This window comes from Columba livia, chromosome 1, assembly GCF_036013475.1.
Source record: "Columba livia isolate bColLiv1 breed racing homer chromosome 1, bColLiv1.pat.W.v2, whole genome shotgun sequence".
Taxonomy (NCBI): Eukaryota; Metazoa; Chordata; class Aves; order Columbiformes; family Columbidae; genus Columba; species Columba livia.
Window position 1 is genome coordinate 118713690 of NC_088602.1, and position 22627 is coordinate 118736316.

The window sequence follows — 22627 nt, forward strand, 5'->3', positions numbered from 1 at the left end:
CAGCTTTCAAAACCTATTGCTATTATGGCTCTGTACCTTAAATGCATGCAAGTAAGTATCTAATGAAAAAGAAAAAAAATCAAAGAATGCATCTTATGCTTGTATTAGTGAGGCAACAAATGGTGTATTGCGCCTAAGTGAACTGGAAAGTTAGCTGGCCATACATGCATTTTGGGGGAGTCCTCCCTACAGCACTCAGCATCCCTGGCAGTAGAGGGAAGTCAGGCTGCTAGTCCCTTCAGTGCTCAGAAATCACAAGTCAACAGTCACTCCACCCTTCCCCACCCCTGCAAAGTTTGATTCCATATTTTTATTTTTGAGACACACAAGTTTAAATGGCTCAAACAGCAAAAAAAAAAATCCAAGTTTTCTTCACTGCGATAAGGATAAAAGTACCTAAAAATGAAAGTAGAGATTCTCACATGACTCTCTCTACTGGGACTTCACCTACTTGTGATAAAATGAAGTTGGGCAGGCAGAGAGATCTTAATACATACCACTGTCATCCAAGCACCAAGTCCTTTGAGCTCCTGGTACTGCAGAGGTGCCTGGCCTTAAATTTAGCCTTGTCATTTGGTTGGAATTTGTAATACCACATTGCTTTTAGCCTTTTCAGTTTAGGAATGTCAAACACTCATTTAAACACTTTGCAAGAGCTCTTCACCTCACCGTAATTTCCTATCTATCAACTTTACCTGATGCTTTAAAGGACAAACTTTCTATAGCAGTTCTAACAGAAGGATGTGAGGGAAATCCACACATGAGAGACCTCATTAGACCCTTGACAACACTGGCAATTTTAAAGCCTTGTGCAATTGGAAAGAGGCTGACTCGTACTTGACAGATGCTGGTCACATTGCTTAATACATGCTGGGAAGGTCCTCGGATACTCTAGCCATGAAACTGTACGTAGCTGGGGATTATCACTAGATGCATAAAAAAAAAGAAGGAAGGAATGAGCAGTTGCACATTTTACTGTATGTAGTCAGAAAACTTCAGAACTTTTTTAAAAGTTTCTCTCACTTCCCCCTCTTTTTCTTCTCTCTTACTCAGCACCAGTGATGACTACATATGAATCAGGAAGATTGCATGACCACAAACATTACCAGCAACAGTCTTACGGCAACCAGGCATTCTGAAGAGATGATAGCAGTAAAAAGCATTCTTCTATCAAACTGGACACCAAGATATTAATGTCTAGCCCACTAACACACTGTGACTCCCAACCATTCAGTGAAGCCTCCTGTATATCCTGTTTTTACCAGGTTTGATGCTTGTAAAGTTTTCCCATACATAGATGGTTGAGAGACAGAGCTCAGATTAGACAGCCTAAAGAAAAACTTCCAGGCTGATAATATAGCAAGTTATTATTTTTCAGACATTTTTGTCCTCAGCAAATTGTTAGAGCTCATATTGCAAGCCCTGCAATGTCCAGGGAACAGAGTGGACCACCACAGAGCTGCCTTCCAACATATGCTGCAGCAAGAATGCAGAACTACAGCACACAGCTTAATGAAGTGCTACGGCCCGCTTGCACCATCCCACCCAAATCCATGCCTGTTAGAGACAATGCTTACAATCAACACTTATTCATAGCTTTTAATACTGTTGGACCAGAATTTAGATGTTTTAGATCAGGTTTAAACATGCCTTGGATGAGCTGTTCCTGCAGACCTCCAATGACCTGTGCCACCCTTGTGGCTTCAGAAGGCTTACTCATTAATTCAAAATAAAAGAAATGGCACAAAGGTCCAAAGGAGTGAACAAGGAACTTGACAGTAGTTCCTAAACTCTAGGATTTTTGCTAAGGCAAGCAGCTGGGCTGCTATTAGGTCTTAAAAGATTAATTTCACAGCAGCTTTTGTTAAATCTTTAGAAAAAAAGCCTGGGGAACCAACACCTTGTAGAAGATATTATCAGCAACACTAATGTAAATACACACAGAAAGGTGAATGCTGTATGAATAAAGCCTAAACACATAAAACCCAGCATTTAAGAGAAGATTTTCAGCTGTGGAGTATTTGCTCATGCTTAAGTCAGTAAAACTCATTTTTGCCCCTATTAGTCAGAATGACTGAAGTACATATTTTGTAATAAGGAGTTTGGTGCTGCTTTTTGGAACTGGAAAAAACCAAATCTGTTCCAGTTATGTAAGTGCAGCCTGGTATGTGGATTACTTTTAAATCCATGCATTTTATGCATGACTATTAGGTATAACAAAAGTAAGTAAGTGTCTTCCTAGCAATTGCAGCACAGATACAAAGCTTCCACATGTTAGTATCTGAGGTTGTGACTGGAAAAATATTGTGAAAATACTTAAGGACAGCTTTGCTATGACTTAGATACTATGTAAAAAGAGATTACTAGGTAACTCAGGTCCAATTGGGGTACAAGAGAGGTTTTTTTTAAACTGTAAAATTGTGCAATAATAGCTAAGTGTAAACCGAAAGCTTTGATTCTTTAAAGCTTCACAATTTAACTCAATATATAAAAAAATATTGATACACTACTTCCTGTTCCTTAGTAAACATTTACACTTCATGAAAGTTACCCTAGACCATCTTAGGTTGGAAGATTCTCATTTCTGACCAGTTTAAAGCTGATTTTGGAAATTTATTAAATGTTTACCTCTTTTCAAGAGGTTTTACCCCATTTTCAGATGTTAAATGGGATATTCAAAGGAACTGCTTTCTGAATAAACAATTCTACTAGTATAATCACCACAATGTTTTTGCTGTGAGTATATTGCTAGCATGCATCTAGTACCCAAAGAGGTAAGCACAGTTAAAAACCACAAAACTTCTACAAGTTAAAAACAAAAAGCAGTAACCACATGCACACACAGATAAGGGAGAAGTTCTTTAACAGTCTCCATCCAGGAATCTCTGTACTTGTATCTCTACAGCTTGATATAAGAATACCTTCTTCCACATTATACAAGGAAAACTGCAGTGTAAAGTTAATAATATCCTCTGTGACTCTGGGGAAAGATTCCTGCTGTTAGAAACTAGCCTCTTTTGGAGGACGGATGAATGCATAGTTAATGCTTATTTTCAATCAGTTGTGAGTTTCTATTTGAAGTCCTTGTTTAAACATGGAATTCAGGTTTTATACTTAAGACAATGAAATTATGTTTTGTAATATTTTATAATTTTAAAAAGTCTTCCAGAGTTTGGATTTTCAATGTTTATTATGAATTACATTCACAGTGCAATACAAATTACATAAAAAGCTATACAACAAACATAAAAAGACTACATGAAGCACGTACCATTCTGTAACACACACACAATACCAGATGCTTAGGCTACAAGTGTTCTTAACACCTGTTAGCAAGAAACTGAAGTCAAGAGATAAATAATTGGATTGAAAAACTCCTTCATTATTTAGATTTTTTAATTAAATCTCTTTATGTTGGTAAGCAGTCTATCAATGTAAAAAAACAAACAAACAAAACAAAACAAACACCGCTCTTTCCTAGTGAGTAGAAAAGTTTTTCCATTGTTTCAAGCTTAGATTAATTTTCAACTACTTATCTTGTCCTCCAGAAAAAGCAATCACAAAAATCAATTTAGCACTTTGTTTCCAAAGCAGGTTGATGATACAAAAATAAACTATAAACACATGTATAATCATGTGTCAGCATATAAGTTTGGAAATAGTATATGTAAAAGTTTAGAAACCAAGATGCTCAACATATGCACTGCTCAGATAGATTACACAATGACAATCCTGAAGTATATTACACAATTTTAATGTACTGTCCATACCAGAAAAAGATACATTTGCTGCACGTGTCTAGAATAATTCCTGCGAATGTTCATTGCTGACTTGCACTAGTACTTTGGAGGCCAATCAAGATTTTTAGCTGTTTTTACAGCCTCTTCTCTCACACACACGCACACACACATATGTATATATATATATAAAATCCTGGCTGACTAAGTGCAAATAAGTTGTAATTTCTGCTACCAGTCAAATTCTGGTGGAAGTTTGATTTTTATTTCATTTTGTCAAATAAAACATTTCCAAGAAGTGATGTTTTTCTTAGCTTCAGTACGCTAATGGTTTAGTGACTTCAGGAGATATTCTTCCCTATTTAATCTGTGCGTAACTTTAAGGAGAGGTCCTAAGAACATATTCTCGTTACATAGTTTAAACTAAGGGCAAGCATTTGCCTACTAGCAACAAAATGACAGCTCAGAACATCTTTCCGGCATGACAACTATGAATTTCAGGAGAACAGGTTCTTTCATGTGCTAATTCTAAAAAATTAGATGATTTTTTAGTCACCAGTTATAGAGTTCCAGAGCTGTGAAATTGATGAGTCAAGACTCATTTTCAGTTAAGATGCATAAGATCCTCCCTTTTGACAGATGACCATAATGAGGAAATGACTGCTTTAGCACCTCAACAGAGCCCCAGTCCATTCAATGGATTGCAAAGGCTACATAAACTGGTAAGCCACAATTTTAATTCAGAAATTTGGTTTTGTGCATCTGCACACACAGTCTGTTCAAGTACTACAGAGGGCTTGTAAACCTGGAAATAAGCTTTAAGGTCACACAGAAGAATAAGTAAGGATGTAACACGCACAAATAAATCAATAATGTATTTAATATTCATACATATCTGCATTCTAATATGCACTATATAACAAATAAGCATCCTTACTGATCACTATTCAAATGCACCTCCCAAAATGCTAGTAGCACTTCTTTGATCCATTTTTAGAATTAATCCAAAATAAAGCCTAAAACAGTGCCAAATTTTCAGTATTACTACTGAGTGTAAAACCCTTCTCCTGGGGAAGAGCTTTTTTAACGCCACCAGAGCCCTTCTCTGGCTGCTGGATGTCCCTTCTAGCAAACAACGCTGCCCAAGACTTATTGCTCCAAGTCCAAGGGAAGCTCATGTATATCTCATACATGACTTGGGAATAAAGGAGGCATCTGTATCGCCAGCGACTCTGAGTGGACCTTAGAGCATATTTAGCATAGCGTTGATGCTCAGAATTCACCTCAAAGCAGAAGAGCCTGGCAAGTGCTCACTTACCAGAATGCTGTTGTGACAACTCTCAGCTTAAATGCTGCTGCAAACAACTTTATTCAAAAAAGATGCTGAAGCAGAATAAGCCAGATGTGCATTTTACAAGCCAAGCATGGCTTCTGAAAGCACGCTCTAAAGAGAATTCATTTCAGACAAGGTTTTCAGAAAAAAACAACAACTACAGTTTAGTCCCTGGCCCCCAGTGAAGACAGATTTGCATGTGGGAAAGTTTTGAACTGCAAATTTCACATAAATGCACCTTCTAAACAATGTGTCTGAGTTTAAGATAACAATTACTACTGCATCAAATTTGGATCAGCATTGCACTTTTCAAATATGCATTACAATTAGATGTTGACAAGAACTATTCAAGTGCCAACAGAAGTTAAGAAATCACTGTAAAAAGTTAGTAGAAAACCTCCATCGTTTCTGGAGTTGAATTACAAGTTTCAAACACAACGCGCATGGAGAACTATGCCATTTACTCCAGTTCAGGTAATATGGTATTAAAATCACTAACAGCTTTATAAAAAGGGATATATGATAAATACAAAACCAAATGACAAAACCTCTCATACTACTGCAATATTCACACCAACTGACATCCAAGTGTCAAGACAAACCGTATGCAAACACCTTCTTCTTAAACTTCACATTCCCATCTGCATGTCAGCAAAGTTGTAGAAATTTTCTACATCTTGAGACGCTGATGCCTTGCTCTCCGATACAAAAACCTGTTTTATTAAACAAGAAAATAGTTATGCATCATTAATAAAGAAGTCCAAGTAGTCTTTGTTCATTTGGAACCAAGTAATGGTTATTTTTATTTTTGCATTTCATGAGAGGCACAACACTGTTGGTTTCCACTGTCTGACAGAACAGCCCTAGAATCCTGAGCCCCGATGCACCCTTTGTTACCATCACCTGTTCCTGGCAGACATGCTCGCTGCAGTAACCCTGGCCTTCCACTGATGACAATAAAAAGTTTTTTACTTGATTATTCAGGGGTCACAGCCTCAACTAGCATCCATTTAGATGTATTTTGCTTAGTAACGTCAAACTCTGTCCAGAAGAGGCAGGGGAAACAAACACAAAAACCTCTTATACTACCATTAAGCTTTCCTTTAACTGAAAGGCAGAACTTTTAAGAAAGTCTCCCTTGCACTATATTTCCCTCAAAAAACTTAATCATCTGATGAAGAAGAAACTATCTTTTTAAAATAACTTTGATTAAATTTGCATTTTGCAAAACTGATCAACACATGTGAAAGTCCAAGCTCTAGGACCGTCATCTTCTAAAGCTTCCAGCAAATCAACTACAAATGCCTTCGGCAATGCCCAAATAGTGCAGTGTAACAGACAGTGTTGTGGCTATTCATCAACCTCAACAGGCAAGTGATGGCCTCAATCAAAAACTTGAGCTCTATCTTATATTTTCTATACCTCAAGAAGAAACCATCACTGTCTCAGCACATCAGTGTCGGCACAGCCAACTGAGCTGTCCTGAAGTGCACTGGGGTTGTAGGAATGGGTTATTCCAGATAACTCTTCTCCTACAGTCACCACTGCTCTGCTTCAGCTCAGAACACCACATGAATGTAAACCATGACAGTTCCTTGAATTGGTTTACTTAAACTACGTTTTAAGATTAATATCCTGTTGTCCAGTAAATTTCCAATTAAAAAAGATAAAGATATATCACCACGAAGCAAGTAGTTTCCTACACTGTTGCTTGGACACAGGGTAGACTTCTGCTTGAAGGGACTTTAGAACATCTACTAATTATTTGACAGTTTGGTGTGACAGTGATTGGTACCACAGTCACAACAGTTGGATACCTTCTCTCAGCATCCTTCCCTACCAGGATATTACAATTTACATTTTGCAGAGTATTTTATGAGACAGAGTATTTTTGAGACAGAGTAACAATACTAGAAAGCACACCAAAAAAAGCATAGAAGGTCACACCAGAAAGAACATCAGAGGTAAAGAGCACAGACATACCTAGTCCACACAAATAGGAAGTGTGCTTAAGTGCACAGCAGAGAGCTCTCCTTGTTACACATCGTTTCTTCTAAAGATCTGAAAAAACTCTGGTGGTACTATTGCTGAAGAACTTTTCTATCCTTACTAGAATATCTAGAGTTGTTTATCACATTTATTTCAGAAAAAAAAAAAAATGGTGAAATTAAGGTTGTTAACAGATTAATATAACAGTTTTTAACTGTAGTTTTCAAGTGCAAATGTAGCCACCTGCTTAAAAGCAGATTAATCTCCTGCAAAGTCTGGCAGAATACATGTCCTCCTAAGAGCTTTTGTCATTGTTTCTTGACCAAGGATACCTATAATTCTTTCTGAGCACTATAACAAATCTCAAACACAGTAAGAGCAGCCACCAATGAGGTAAAACCATTTTACAGAACATTCCTGAACCTTCTGGTAGTAATAAGTCTGATGTTTGTTACTGCCTAAATTATGTCCAAAGAAATACATTTCCTAAAAAAAAAAAAAAAAATTTACTCATGATATTCAGTTATCCATGCACAAACCCAGTATTTATCAGAAATTTTGGAGTTGTATTTTATCTAAATAAAGACATATACTTCTCAGGAAGCCCAAAGTTCTACTTCTTAATTGAGTGCAGGAACTATTTAATAAGTGAGATAGATTTTACTATGGAACCAGGCTGTAAATAGAAGTTTTAAACGCAGATGCAGTAAGTAATTTAACATTTGGAACCAAAACCAAACACTACAGATCACCTTCAAGATCAACCCTTACTTCATAGCATGAAGTGCAGCCTAAGTTTTCTGGATGCATCTCAGGTGAGTGCATTCATAGTGTTACAATAATAGACACTAGATATTTTAGTGAGGAAAAATATAAATTTTGTTCAAATAATTTATATCACTTCAGTCTTTGAATAGAGAAAAAGGTCTAGAAGAACCAGTGAATTACCTAGCCAGTATGAGCTTTGTTCTGTACAAAAAAAATATGCTAACCACACTAAAAAAAAGCCACTCTAAGCTCTTCCTTAGAGAGGCCACTTTATGGTAAAATTTGCAGCGATGACTTTTGGCTCACCAGAAAGAGTCAGTAATATCAGAACACTGCCCAGACTGTAGTTCTAGTATTCTCCAGACTCAGAGCATCAGATTTCTGCTGGTGCAATAGCAAACACAAAGAAACCAAACTTCAGCTGCATTTGAGATGACTTATTACAAGACGACTGTTATCCAGAAACTGGGCAGCCTTGTTCTGAGTACCTCTGTCAAACAGAATCGAAAGACAGCAAGGAGCTGCACGGACACTATGTCCCAAAGACATTCCAGTCTTCTTTGAATAGCTGCTTGAAAGCAAAGGGTTTATCACTTGCCCCTTATCGGGAACACTCTCATTGTTTCTGGACACTTTCTTAAAACCACTCAGAGAAACGGGGACAGCAAGCAAAGAGGAGGTGTGGTGAAAAGAAGCTACAGCAAAACAAGATGACAGAAGAAACAGAAAAATGCCTATGAAGGCAGGCATTCTGCAATATTGTACACAGCAAAAAAAAGTTGAAATACTCTCTTCGTCAGGGTTTAATAGACTAGGACATCACAAAGCAGACTTCAGCATAAGACCTGGAGCAGAGCTTTCCCAACTACATTTATAGAACCTGTTTTTACTACTATGGGGAATAACAGTTTCAAGGGCAGATCTTCTATTCTTCAATAGATATGGGAATTTAGTATTCTCTTTCCTAGGACAATTTTTTCCTCTCCAGCAAACAACTTGAGTTTCGAGTACAAAAAAAACCAAAACAAAACAGGATATTCAGATTTTACTATTCAGAAACCTAAAAAAGAATCATTCAGTACATCAACAATAAAGCTTGACCATGAAGTATCCTAGATATTCTGTAACATTTGCTGCCAGTAAAGCAACACACCAGCTTACCTTGGTCCCACTGAAAACATCATTTATAGTGCTTTGACATCCTTCCACAGCACCATCTCCATTGAACTCCAAAGCAACCACTGGACCTAGAAGACAGGTTCATGTAGAATCATCGTTACTATTAAGTTTGCATTGAAACGGTAGATTTCTCAACCCATAGGGAATTGTGAAGCTTGCAAGAAGCATTTTATGGTTTTTGCTTGAGCAGCCATAATGCAGGATAAAGAACTAAAAACACTTAAGCACAGCTTCGAAGTACAGTGTTATCTGAGAAGAAAATATCTGCAATTCCATGCTCATTTTTTTTCAGAGACTGGCACAATTCCAGTTTTACTTCTTGAAAGGCAGCAATTGCACAAAAATGCTGGGGAGCGGAGGGCACCGTGGAAGTGAGTCAGACTATACTGCTCAAATAGTGAGCCATTGCACAGACATCTGGAGTAGGACTGAGTCATTCAGGCTTTTTTGCTTCAGTCTCAAGATAGCAAACTGCCTGATTTTTAGGCTTGTTCTCACCCACTATTTGCAGATCCCCTTTCTCTGGTTTCATTCTGAACACATTATTTCTTCCCACACGGGTGCAAAATAGCCCTTAAACTAGACTGTCATCTGATAAGTACAATGACTTTTGTCCTTTTCTTGCAATGAGCATCACAGACCTCTTGTGTTACTATGAAAAAAGCTGCCTGTTGCTACTAAGTTTGGGAGCGCGTATCGAGCTTTAGCGTGTAACAGATGGCAAGATGTCAGTACTTCTGCAGGAACAGACAAAACCCAATTACAGTCAGATCAATAAAAAGGCTTTTGAAATACCAGTTATAAACAGGAATTTAACACTTGCCTGCTTTATACACATCTATACTGATTTGCTTCCATATGTATACAGAAACATTGAACATCCAGGTGGTTGAGCAACAATGGTGACAAGTTAGTCTAAAAGCATGAGCTTGTTTTGACCACCCCAAAGAGATCTGCTTGTGCCACTGCTCCTGAGCTATGCGGTTGGACCACTAAAGGGGAGGCAGAACCACAAAATACATGTGGAATAGCTCATCTCTGATGCCTTCGGGACTCTGGGCTGGTTTAAGGCCTGACAAGGCTTCCAAAACTCATCTCAACTGGCTTTACACTACGCCACTGAAATACAAGTTTCTCCTTCGTTCCTCTTTCTTCTCCAGAAATCTCTAGTGACAGCTAGATTTCTGTATCAAAAAGAGAAAGAAAACACAAACAGACCTTCTTCAAGCAGTGGAATGAATTCCGGGGCATGCTGCTGGAAAACTCTGTGAGCCTCCTCTGCCTTCATTGAGACTTCTTTAGTCTGTACCAGCTGAAAGCCTTTACCAGTCATCTGTTAACAGAGAAAGAATTCATGTTAAAAATACTTTTAAGGCAGAAAGTTCAGCTCAAATATCCAGATTACCATGGAGTAGACCCATTTTCCCCATACACATTAAGCCACAGAGGAAAGGGACGCTTTTTGCTCTTTTCAAAGACCATTTGCTTTTTCTACATTTCTGTTTATTTTCATTCCATTCATCCAGATTTTCTCCTCTGCCCTAGTACACCTAGAGTAGTAAATGTGAACATTTTTGTTTAATGTTCTGACTCAGGGTTGTGTTTTTTTCCTCACTACCCCTCACAAGCTGAAACTAATGGGAGTTAAAAGCATTTCAGCATCTGGAGTCAAGCAGTTAGTTCTCATTAGTCTGCAAGGGTTCAGTCAAGCGTTAGCTCAAACTCTCATTTATCCACTGCTGAAGTTTTCCATTTTGGAAGAAAAAATTCCAAACTTTCAAACACACACAGCTTTCTACTTCAGTTCTAATATAAAACTAAAAGCCTGTAGAGAAGAAGCAACTGTACTTGTACTTTCAAAGCACCCATTAATCTACAGAGCAGTAAGATTTCCACAGAATCTCACTAACTAGTCTTTTAGCATCTTCTTAAGTCTAATTTCTAAACAACTACTAACACAGGAGAACACATCTATTATCCTCTTTACTGTAGCTACTCCTTCAGCAGGAAAAAAAATCCTTAAGTATCTTTATCTCCCTTCACTCAAGCAGATGTTAGTAACTCAACTCCATATAAATTCAACTGGGTAGTGGGGGGGGGGGCAGGGCATGGGAACACTCTACAGCTTTCTTTCCTTGCAGTTAAAAACCCCAGGGAAGCAGCTCCATGGGTTGTTTTGTTCGTCATACAACACTGGGCTCAGCAACTTTCGCAGATACCTCCCAGAAGCTGTAGCTCATGGCTACTGGCGCTCCTCTGTCATCCCTGGCACTCCAGGGTGCTAAAAGCAGCCAGCCACTCCCAGATTGTAGCCCCAGTTTGGAGTTTCTCCAAACTCTGCCAAGCTTGGGAGCTGCTGCCTCACAGGGATGAAAGAAAAGCAAAAGAAAAAAAAAAAGCATCAGCTACTTCAGCTATTTAAGTAATCGAAGACAGCTGACCAGCCCTGACAAACACTCACTGCCCCTTCCAGAAAAAAGAAAATTCCAACACTGGGTGGCAGGGGGATACAATTTAACATGTTATTTTTTTAAAGTCTCTGTTAGTAATGGAAAAACTTTCAGGAGAGGCTGTTCTGTTAGCTGTAACTTTCAGGGCAATATGCAAATGAGTTAATTGGCTATATCCCTTTCACAAGCATTGTCAATCACTTACTCTACATCTGGCCAAGTTCATCAAACCAACTAAGCATTGTCTTCAGAACACAGCTTTTGTGTGTCATGATGGAAAAATACACTGGAACTATCAGAAGGTAGATGTGCCAGTCAAACTGTGTCAGCTGTAAAACAACTGTCTGATCAGATGAGCTTCAGCCTCTTTCTTACCTTGCTTTAAGGTTTCAAACAGTGCAGTTGATAGGTATGGCTCATAGACATACAAAGCCTCTGCCTTCTCCCTTCAAGGAGCACTGAGGCTGCCCAGAGGAAAAGTTCAAGTAGAAATTCAAAAAGCTGAATGCAGACAAAGGTCACTTACCTCATCAATTAACTTCCTGGCATTTGCAGTTGTGTAGTCACCAGCAAAAAACACGACCAAACACGATTCATCACTGCTTTTCTGTCTCCGCCCTCGAGTTATTGGTATTATGCTCCTCGTAGCATCGGTAGAAATTCTGACAGCTTTCAGCTCCTCAGAGCTGGGCAGAGGAACATAGTCTTGTACTACAGCATCCTCAGGCAAAAGGCCCCAATTATTTTCTCCTGACACAGGGGTAAAGTCATGGATGTCGCTCCATGTGTTATTGAAGATACTTAGTCCAGCATCTTTAAATTGTAAAGCAAGCTCAGGATAATAGTACTGGAAACATCCAAATTTCATACCTGTGGAGGATTCAATAATGGGCTGGGTGGCACAGCACAAGAATACCTCCAGCTTTCTACAGTCCCGGGTGCGAAACTGTTGGCAGGCCACTATACATTTACAGTCTTTGCAGTCACGGAAAAACACGCTGCCTTTTATCGGTCCTAAAAAGATCTGACAGTTTACGCAGTCATCAATAGTGATTGTAGCAGAATGGTCGAATATGTAGATACTACAATTCTCACAGTCCTGAATGATGAATTGTTGCCCTGCTACTTTTCCAGGCAGTCGACCCACAGTTTCGTCTTTAAGTCCTGAAAAAGTGTAATCTTTGGGGTCAACCTGAAGGAAGACAAAGAAGAAAAAAGAACATGAAAGTCTTCACATACAGAGAACATTATAATGCAAAATGTCAGTTGACCAATATGAATTGAGGTAGCAATGCATTGTACAGGATAACCTGCCAAAAAACTCTTCAAAGAGTGATGAAAGATCAGAAGAAGCTCTTTTAGCTAAAGTACTGGAAAGCACAGTATTAAGGTACAACAATAAATTGAAACTACACTTCTGAGATGCTCCAGGAAAAAAACCCTGACTCAGTTTGCCCTCTAATAAAGAAAAAGGGCAGAGGCAAGTAGTTTTCTGTGTGGACTCTAAACTGTTTCAACAAGGATAATGGTCCCGAGTACTATTGTAATAACTGTAATAAATCAATTGGCCAACATACTTAAAGATTCATAAAGCCAGAGATACAAAGTATTTCCTTTTCAACTAGCTGCCTTGGTCTTATTTTACCACACCTCAATACATTGCAAGGAAACCTTGCTGCTTTCAAGCACTTTCTCCTTTATATTGTTTGCAAACCACAAAGTACTCGCTTATCTGTGCCACAGCATTATCTCCTGCCAACAACTACCATATTTTTGTCAGCTATGTGATTGCTTTAGCTACGACCAACAAGCAAACATGGGCAGTGCTGGTGCATGGAGCACATTTACAGGTCTCTCCACCATCCCCGCACTGGGGTGGGATGCTGGAGAGCGGCTGTGGCTTTCCCTGGGACTCTCCATTGGGAAGAAGCAACTGAAGAGCCACACAGCACCCAGAATGGTACGTGATACAAGTGGACAGCATGAATAATACAGCCCATGCTGTCATAACCGAAGGAATCTGAGCTAGCTCATTTCTAGATATATACAAGTCTCAAGACAATGACAATTCCCAGAGTAAATTCTACTCTGCCCTCTTGTGAAAGCTTATTAAAATAGCACCTAGTAGTATAGAAGTACCTGAATTAGTCTAACACATGACCACTTCACAGACTTGCTATTTAATTATCAGACCAAGGGCCTCAAAGTTTGCTGCACCATAATCAGTGTTAATGCATTACAACAGTTTCTGTACAGCTCAATTTATAAGAAACTCCCTCTCCTCTTCCTCAGCATTTCAAACATTTGCAGGCGATTGAGAGACCAGAAAAGGCATAAACTAGGATGGGCGAGTGCCAGACACTCACTAAACCAGCTCCCTAGAGAGCTTTTTGTCCAGAACAGCTAATGGAAGCTGAGTCACTATCAAGTGATAAAATGTACTCCTTTATACACACCATGTTTGACCTTTGGACAGGGAAGGAGGTTTGCAGCTGATGAATCTTCCAAATAAAACGCAAGTTGAGACAATGAAGATAGTTTCCTAGAAATCTCCCATCAATCATACTTAATACCACTAATGCACATCCAGGAATGTTAGATGGAAGAGTTATTAATAAAACTGGGAGGCTCATTTGATTAGGAACATGGCACAGAGACTCATCCACACCGTATGATTAGGATTCAAACCCTCTAAGGTCTTAAGTCTCTTGTAATTTTACATATGCAACCCATATACAAGATATTTATTCTCTCATACTTGAGAATATAGGTGTCAAAATTGCTTTTGGACACCTTCTTCCCAGGCATCTACTACAACATTTATGTGTGTGTATATATATATATGGGAGACAGCCTTGCTGCCTTCAAAACTGGGTATACAGGAACAAGTTACTTCTGTTAGGAAGGAGAAGTTCCTAAGTTCAAAGTTTCTGGAACTTACAGCTTTTTGAAAATTGGCACCTGTGCCCTTCTAAATTCCTCTGCTCTAAAAAGCCTTTGATGCAGCACTAGTTCTTCCAACGAGGCACCCTTTACAGAGATGTGTGAAACCTCACCTTATTTAGGTCTGTGTGAAAAACATTGGTCAGTCAGCTAGCCCACAGTTTACAGACTGTTTCAAATGAGAGTGCTTGAAGAAGAGTAGTAGCTGAATTTCATGATAAAAAGTCAGCTTATTACCAGTTTCAGGCCCTCAATTTTATTTTCCTGTTCTGAATTAAAGAGTTCTGCCCTGACACAACTCTTACTTCTCAGTTTGTTCACCTCACTAGGGAGTTTGCCAATTTCCTTCAATTTTGCTTTGCCTTTTTCCTTTTAAAGGCTGAGAGTATTTGTTGACTAACATCACTCTACAGACTGGAGGAACTGAATGAAATAGTTTTAACACTCTTCCCCCCTACAGATTTATCGCCCCTGGAAGGAGGGGGTAACCCAAGACACTGTAGCAGATATGAATGTCTCACTTCCCCTGGGTAAAAGAAACACGCCAAAGGAGCGTGAAGGCAGAACTATGATTTGGGGATGCATCCAACAGCTGTTAATATGCTCACCACAGAGCTTCATGCTCACCATCTCTGAAGTCTGCAGCTATCATCAACAGGTTAACATATAAAGCAGCCACCTTCCTGCCCCTGGCAGTCAGCACTAACTGCTGCTTAAGCATTGTCTTGGGGATGTAGCAAAAAAGCAGGCTAGGAGAACCAAAAACACACAGAAGAAGGTATTATAACATCTGCAGCATCACACAACCATAACCTATCTATGGTTATGGAAATCTAATGTAGAGTTCTCTGGCCATTCATCTAGTGCAACTTTTGCTGTGAAGTCTTAAGTATCTGGCAAGTCAGTAAAAAAATCAACTGTTTGATAACTCATCTATTTATCCTTCACATTTTGATAAAGCTTCAGAGAACTTTGTCCAGATCCACCCGTCGCACCCAGACAGATGTCTACTCTCCATCCCTTAATACACTTTTAAATGTACCCAGGCTGGTATAAGCCCAAATGATGACAGTATTTATAATGGCAACTTTTAATGCTTTAATCTGAATTTAAAGAGTTTTTGGAGTAGATAAGAGTTTGATATGGGCACAGCTCAAAAGTTGAAACCTTCTAACAGAAGTGCTATGTGCAAATTCAGGAATTACTCCATAGAGTGACCTAAACCAGATATGATGATGAAAAAGTAATCCCTGCTTACACAATACTCTACCCCTCAGAGGTAGAGAAGTTTCATCTTTGGTTATCAGCGATGACATTGGTGATAAGTCTGTTACAAAGGACTAGAGAACAAATTGCAAGAAGCAGGAACTTTAAAGGACAAAGGAGAGAAGTGAAGGCAAACAAAAGTTTGCCACAGTTGCTTTGAACTCTAGGAAGTTCTGCTGCAACAAGTGCAAAATGTATTAAGCAGCTTTCCTTCCCACAAACACTTATCTTGCAAGAAGGTCAGATACCAGACGTGAAGGCTGCAGATGACGTACGTCTCTTCAGCCACAATTATCCAGTTTACTGGCACCAAAACTAAGGACCTCCCATTTGGAAGACGACTTAGAAGTACTAACAATCACAGTTTTTAGTAGTAACTGTGACTAGAATCACCTAGAATCCCAACAGCTTGTTGAACTCTTTCTGATATGAGTTCATGTCTTAACAAGACTTTTTCACTGAGTCCATCAGGAATGGCATTTTACTCAGCAATGATATGCCACCACAAATATGAGAAGGTATTGCTGTTCTTAATGGATTACAGTTCTCCCCTAGTTACCTCGGTGTAGTCTGCTGAGCAAATAATATTTTGTAAAGTCTTTCTAAAACATGCTAACATCTCCTTTAAATATTCTCAAAAAATCATTCCCCACCTCTTCAAATCACAACAGATTGCGGTTCAGCTATGGACTTAAGAGTTGATGACACACGAGCTGGCTGCTGACCCAGTGACATTAAAAGCTGCAGCTATAGGGTAGGCACACAAACTTAAGAGGCTTTACATGCTATTTTTGTCAGTAGGGGAATTAACAGAAGGAAATACGCAAGAAAAGTGCATTCCCAAGCCTACACACTTCTGCATATTCATACTTGCACGGGTTTGGTGCCCTTAATTACTGAGTTGCAACGTCCTCTAGAGACTGTTGAAGTTACCTCTGGCAGATTCCTAGATTCTTAGGTAAGAAGAAAAGGTGCAAAGAGGGCCAGTACATGCAAGTTTTAGTCACTAGCATGCAGTTTTTCATCCTGGAGCATTTCCTGCACACCTTGTCTTTAAATATGGTAAATAGAACAGTCTGAAAGCATATTTCATTCTATTCTTTGTAATCTTCCTCCTCTTCCGGAGTAGCCATAATAGCATAAAACGGTCATTCTCATACTTTTCTGACCAACAAACCATTGCCAAATACTGCAGATAGGAAAAAAAAAGAAGAAGAAAGGAAGCTACTACATGCGTACATCTGACTTAACCGCAAATATTGTTTAATATTAACCTCCTGACTGTTTCTCAATTGATAGACTAGTTTTCAGAAATACAGTGATAATTCTTCTTGTGCACTGGGAAGCATAAGAGAGGCGCACTGAATCTAAATACAAAATATTTCATTGTTTAGTTAGAGAGAAAAAAAGTTATTTTATTTATATTCCAAAATAAAATATGAAGTTGCTATCTAAATGAGACCTAAATAGTTCAGAATGCCACATCAGCTCAGACCATTCTAGCAGAATCCTCAAATGTAAGGTAACTAACAAAAGACTATCTATGATGTATGTAGAAAGTTAAACCTCTGAGTTTTTTTAAACTGTTTGAATATGGCTATCACAGCCCAATATAGCAACAATAGATGTGTGTTTCCTACCAAACAAAGCAGTTAAGTTGCAAGGCAACTGACATAAAACAAAACCTTACTTGTTCCTTCTAAAAGGAAAAATCATCTGGGAAGGAAAGTCCCTCTAAGCTTTAAACGCCAGTGTGATAGTAACTAATCTAATTCTACTTCTTTGAAGATGAGACAACAGCAAGACAGACAATGCAGCTTTTTGTGTTTCTTCTGCAGAGAAGGGGACAGCATGTGGGTATATTTGCCATCAGAAGACACCAAACCCCAGCTCCTGTCTATACGTGCCCATCTTCAGTTACTGCTGTAGCTATCACTCTGGTCACGCATGTAAGCGATGTTAGTCACAAAGAAAATAGTAAGGTAGGAAAGGAAAAGGGAGATCAGGAGCAGAAATAACGTCTTACAACCCAGGTGGAAGCCTCACTGAATGTGGCTGAGGAGGGCTGAGCACCACCAAGTTCCTCTCTCACTCTTGGTCAGAAGGGGACTATCGTGACAGCCCAACAACATCAACACATAACAAGTCCCCAGGATGCAGTGCAATAAGAACAGACTGTGTAAAAAAATGTGCTCTACTTATTCACAGAATCACAGAATGTCAGGGATTGGAAGGGACCTCAGAAGATCATCTAGTCCAATCCTCCCGCTGGAACAGGAACACCTAGATGACGTTACACAGGAAGGTGCCCAGGCGGGTTTTGAATGTCTCCAGAGAAGAAGACTCCACAACCCCCCTGGGCAGCCTGTTCCAGTGCTCTGGCACCCTCACTGAGAAGAAGTTTCTTCTCGTATTTAAGTGGAAACTCCTGTGTTCCAGTTTGTACCCATTACCCCTTGTCTTATCATTGGTTGTCACTGAGAAGAGCCTGGCTCCATCCTCATGACACTCACCCTTTACATATTCATAAACTTTAATGAGGTCACCCCTCAGTCTCCTCCAAACTAAAGAGACCCAGCTCCCTCAGCCTTTCCTCATAAGGGAGATGCTCCACTCCATCATCTTTGTGGCTCTGCGCTGGACTCTCTCAAGCTGGGCTAAGAGCCCCAAAGCAGCAAGAAACTGAATACTCTGCCTTCGTCCCTCTGTTTTCAAGATAAGCTGATATTTTGATTCTTTTGCTGCACCACAAGTCATGTTCATACAGTTCTCTGAACCCAGGGGTCAGAAAGCATTCCAGAGATCCCAGACAACTTACAATGCAATCTGAATTAGATTAATTTTTTGTGTACCTTAAAACCACAGACTTCTGTCCTCACTTAAATTAGGTTACATAGAAATCTAAGAAGGCACATCAAATTAATATAGTTTCCTTAATATCAATTAAACTATCCGCATCTTAGAACATTTTATATTTAGAGTTTTCTACCACATGGGCCATTTTGGAACTACGATATGGTCACTAGAATATCATCATGTTACCCTTCGGCTAGGTCTACACTAGCAGACAGTACCAAGTACTCATCTTTTGCTACGGAAACATAACTAAAATAGACTACACTAGCAATGCTGTCCTTCAGAAGCAGAAGAAATAGTTTTGCAGGAGGAACTCCTCAGGTTCAGAGCTTCTTCCAGCACAGCTGTCAGCTAGCAGTCACCTCTCCTCACATCCCCAGTCAGACAAGCATGCACATGAGTGTGTCTACATTTCTCTGCCTACAGTGAGAGTGTCAGCATGGCACTAGTTTACAGGAAGAGAGCTGGAGTGTCTGAGCAGCAAGGCTTACCCACCTGTAAGAACATAAAGAGGACAGCTTACAAGAACTGCAGATGGTTGCCAAACCTGCTTGCAGGACTCCATGATATAACCAGAACTGCATCACTGAGTAGGAGAGCCTACAATGAGAAACACACTCCAACCCAAATGGTACGTTGACACATTATTAAAAGTAACAGGAAGTAAGTATCAATAGACCACTAGCACATCTGTTGGTAGAGTTGAGGTATTCTGGGTTCAGAATACAATTCAATGCACTTGATGAACACAAAGGAGCCTTGACGCTGCAAGTTTTCTGACTGACTTCAATTTAGCTTTGTGTACCAACACAAACTGTGAAATGAACAAGTATATGTGATGCATCAGAAATGACAAAGCAACAGACAACAGAATAAAGTATCACAGACCATACTCAAAGCATACTACATTAACACTGACTTAGGATCATTTAATACAAACTGGTATCAACAAGTTTAGTGCTCTAAGTGCTCAATGTTCCTTTACCTAAGACCAGGTGTCTCAGTACTGCTTTCCTGGTTTAATGTACTAAGCACATGCCCAAAAGCCCAATGAAAAAGCAAGAGAAATGAGATCAAACATCAAAAAGCCATTCTTGAACTGCACAGTACAGAATCAAGCAGCTAATTTGATGGCTTCTGCAGTTCAGCAGCACAGCCCAAATCCAAAGATTCTTCTGGTTTCTAAGAGTCTTTTACAGAAAAGGAGGAAGTTGCTGTACATGCAATACATTACATGCTGCTTTTTTCTCTCCAGAGAGATGGATTGTTGGTGCTGTGATAGCCTCATCCGTTAGCTTGAACCTACTTCCAGCATGTTAACAGTCACCTCCGTAGCAACAGGGCTGGCTGTTCTCTGAATCAAATGTTTCTATGTCCTGACTTGCCTCCTTTTAGTTTTAGAAGTTAGTGTTGTATCAGCAGATTAGGTAAAAAGTCTCATACCAGCTGAGCTTTAGCTGATGAATTTGCTGTAAAATTATATATGATTTCAAATGTTCATTTCGTAATTTACTTTTGCACAGAGGTAAAATTTGTTCTGCTGCTCTAAAATATGTTTTGCTACAGCCTCCTCCCTGCGAGAATAGTTTCCGCACAAGTAACAGGCTGCCCTTCTCTCTCCGAGCCTACACCACAAATATCCACTAGCAAGTCAAGGAACAAGCCCAACACAGATCAACCATCTTTATCCTCAAGGAACTGATTCCTCCAGGCCATGCACATGCTCTCTAGTTCATCTCCATCTGAGCTTCTGTTAATCTACTCAGAAGACTTAAGGGACACCCTAGAGCAGCGGTGTCACACTCATTTTCACCGGGGGCCGCATCAGCCTCACAGTTGCCTTCAAAAGGCCAAATGTAATTTTAGGACTACTTACACAGGGCAACTGTCAAGCTGGTGTGGCCCCCGGTGAAAATGAGTTTGACACCTTGGAGCACCTAGCCAAGTTTAAAAAACAAGCAAGCTAAGTATTCAAATAAGTTCACGCATTTTCTTTTCTATACTTGCAAAATATGGCCTAAAGGTTTAGGGATTTTGTCTGTTAAAACCACATCAATTAAGTTCACAGCCTGTCCCATTTTCTCCTTCCCCCACCCAAAGGCAGCTGGAGAGGAGACCTAGCAGGGCTATGACCGTCATGATGTATTTAGGAAGTGAAACTGGAAACGAGGGTGGGAATATATTTAATTCAACACTTAAGTGCCTTCCTGCTTGGGACTTTGCGATTGCCTTCAACGTGTGAGGAAACAGCACTGGGAAGGATTTGTCTTCATCTGACATTCGGGGACTGATCAGATGGGTTCTAGTTCCTCTAGTTTGTTTGTTTTAAATAAACACACACCCAAAAAACAAAACCTAAACTAACAAAAAAAAATACAACAACCCAAACAGCCAAAAGCAGGAAGAATAACCGACAGTTAACAGGAATTACGGACAGCCGGGACACAAAGCACAAGTTTTGTGCCGCCCCTGAGCACCCAGGCGCGGGTACTCGGGCTCCCCCAGCACACGCAGCTCCCCGGCCGCCCGCTAGCTGCCGTGACAGGGGTTCTCTCCGCTGAAACACGCACCCACGGGACTCCGAGCTACGCCCGAAATCCCGAGGGGGACGCAGACACGAACCCACCACCCGCGGGGGCTGTCCCGGCCCCGCCACCCCACCGACACCGCCTGGGCCGCCCTCTCCCCATGCACAATTCGAGACTGCAAATAAACGCACTGAAGCGCTCGGACCGAGCCGTAACAGCGGCACTGGCGGAAGCGAGCTCCCGGCCGGGGCTTGCCCCGCCCGGCCCCGGTGCCACAGCCAACGCCCGGCACAGAGGCCCCCCCACGGCCACAGCCCCGCAAAGCCCCGGCGGCAGGAGAGGGCGAGGGGCTGCCCCCTAAGTCACCCGGTACCCCCACACACACCCCCCAGCCAGTCCCGACGGCGGCTGCCCGCGGCCGGCGCGGAACAGCGGCCGGGGCGTTACCTTGGCTCGCTGGTCCCAGCTGTACTGCGGTGCCTTCTCCTCAGCGGCCGCCGCGTCTTGGCCGGCTCCCGCCTGCTGCTGCTGGCCGCCCTGGGCCGGCTTCCTGCGGCGGGAGAAGAAGCAGCCCATAGCTCCGCCGCCGCCCGGCCGGTCCGCGAGGAGAGGCTGGGAGCCCGGGAGCGGGCGCCAGCGCAGCGCCTCACCGCCCCGCCCGCTTCCGCTTTCCCCCCGTCTCCCCTAGCGACCAGCGACACTTCCCCGTCCCACTCCCAGCGTCCCCGGGGCGGGGCCCGGCCTGACAGAGGCCCAGCAGGAGGCGGGGCGGAGCCCCAGGGCTGAGGGAGGCGGGAATACGCGTTTTCTCGGCGACTGCCAGCTCCCCCACAAGCCCGCAGGAGAGGTCCCCGGGCTGCCCCGCTGGGGACGTGGTGACAGCTCGTGAACCAGCAGCCCTCACTGGGGGGAAGGGCTGCGGGGAGCCCTGTCCCACTCGCGGCCGCAGGCGGGTTCAGCTGCCGAGCTCGGGGACAAAATGTCAGGTGCGGAGTGTCAATGTGCAGCGGCTGGTCCTGCACCGGGTAGGAGTGTTAGCAATCAAGGACACATAACCACGGGCGTAGTTATATGCGGTGCTTTATTTCAGCGGGGTTCGCACCCAAAGCTGGCTTCGCAGGTCAGTTTAAGTTACACAGTATTTATACAGTCCATTCACATACATATTCATATATTCATTAAGATACATAACGGTTACTCAGTATTGATTACAACATCGATTGCAACATCTTGGAACTATTTTGATCATGTGCAGTGTCCTCACTCTATGCGTATTTAGGCTAAGATAAAAGCTAGGCTGTTAAGAGTATACTCGAACACGATATGCTTGAACATCCTCTCAGGGACAGTTTACAAAACTGATTCATCCTTTCAGGAACATTTTGTAAAACTGGTTCGGTTACTAACAGGAGGAGAGGGAACGGCCTCGAGTTGTGCCAGGGGAGGTTCACATTGGATATCAGGAAAAATACCTTTCACGGAAAGGGTTGTAAATCACTGGAACGGGCTGCCCAGGGAAGTGGTGGAGTCACCATCCCTGGAGAGGTTTAAAAGATGCACTGATGAGGTTCTTAGGGA

General features: G+C 41.2%; 1 protein-coding gene across 2 annotated transcripts; it reads right to left on the reverse strand.

Annotated features, from left to right (window-relative positions):
- Window positions 1–3171: 3171 nt before the first annotated feature.
- Window positions 3172–21757, reverse strand: RP2 (RP2 activator of ARL3 GTPase). 2 transcript variants are annotated; one of them, XM_065075010.1, is made up of 5 exons: window positions 21497–21757; window positions 11983–12648; window positions 10225–10339; window positions 8989–9074; window positions 3172–5783 (listed from the first exon to the last, which is right to left on the reverse strand). In XM_065075010.1, exons 1-5 carry the CDS (start codon window positions 21623–21625, stop codon window positions 5700–5702), a joined length of 1080 nt encoding a protein of 359 aa, XP_064931082.1. In that variant the 5' UTR covers window positions 21626–21757; the 3' UTR covers window positions 3172–5699. The 2 variants fall into 2 exon arrangements, with proteins under 2 accessions (XP_064931082.1, XP_064931090.1); XM_065075018.1 differs by lacking the exon at window positions 21497–21757 and adding an exon at window positions 19017–19043.
- Between the last annotated feature and the right edge of the window lie 870 nt (window positions 21758–22627).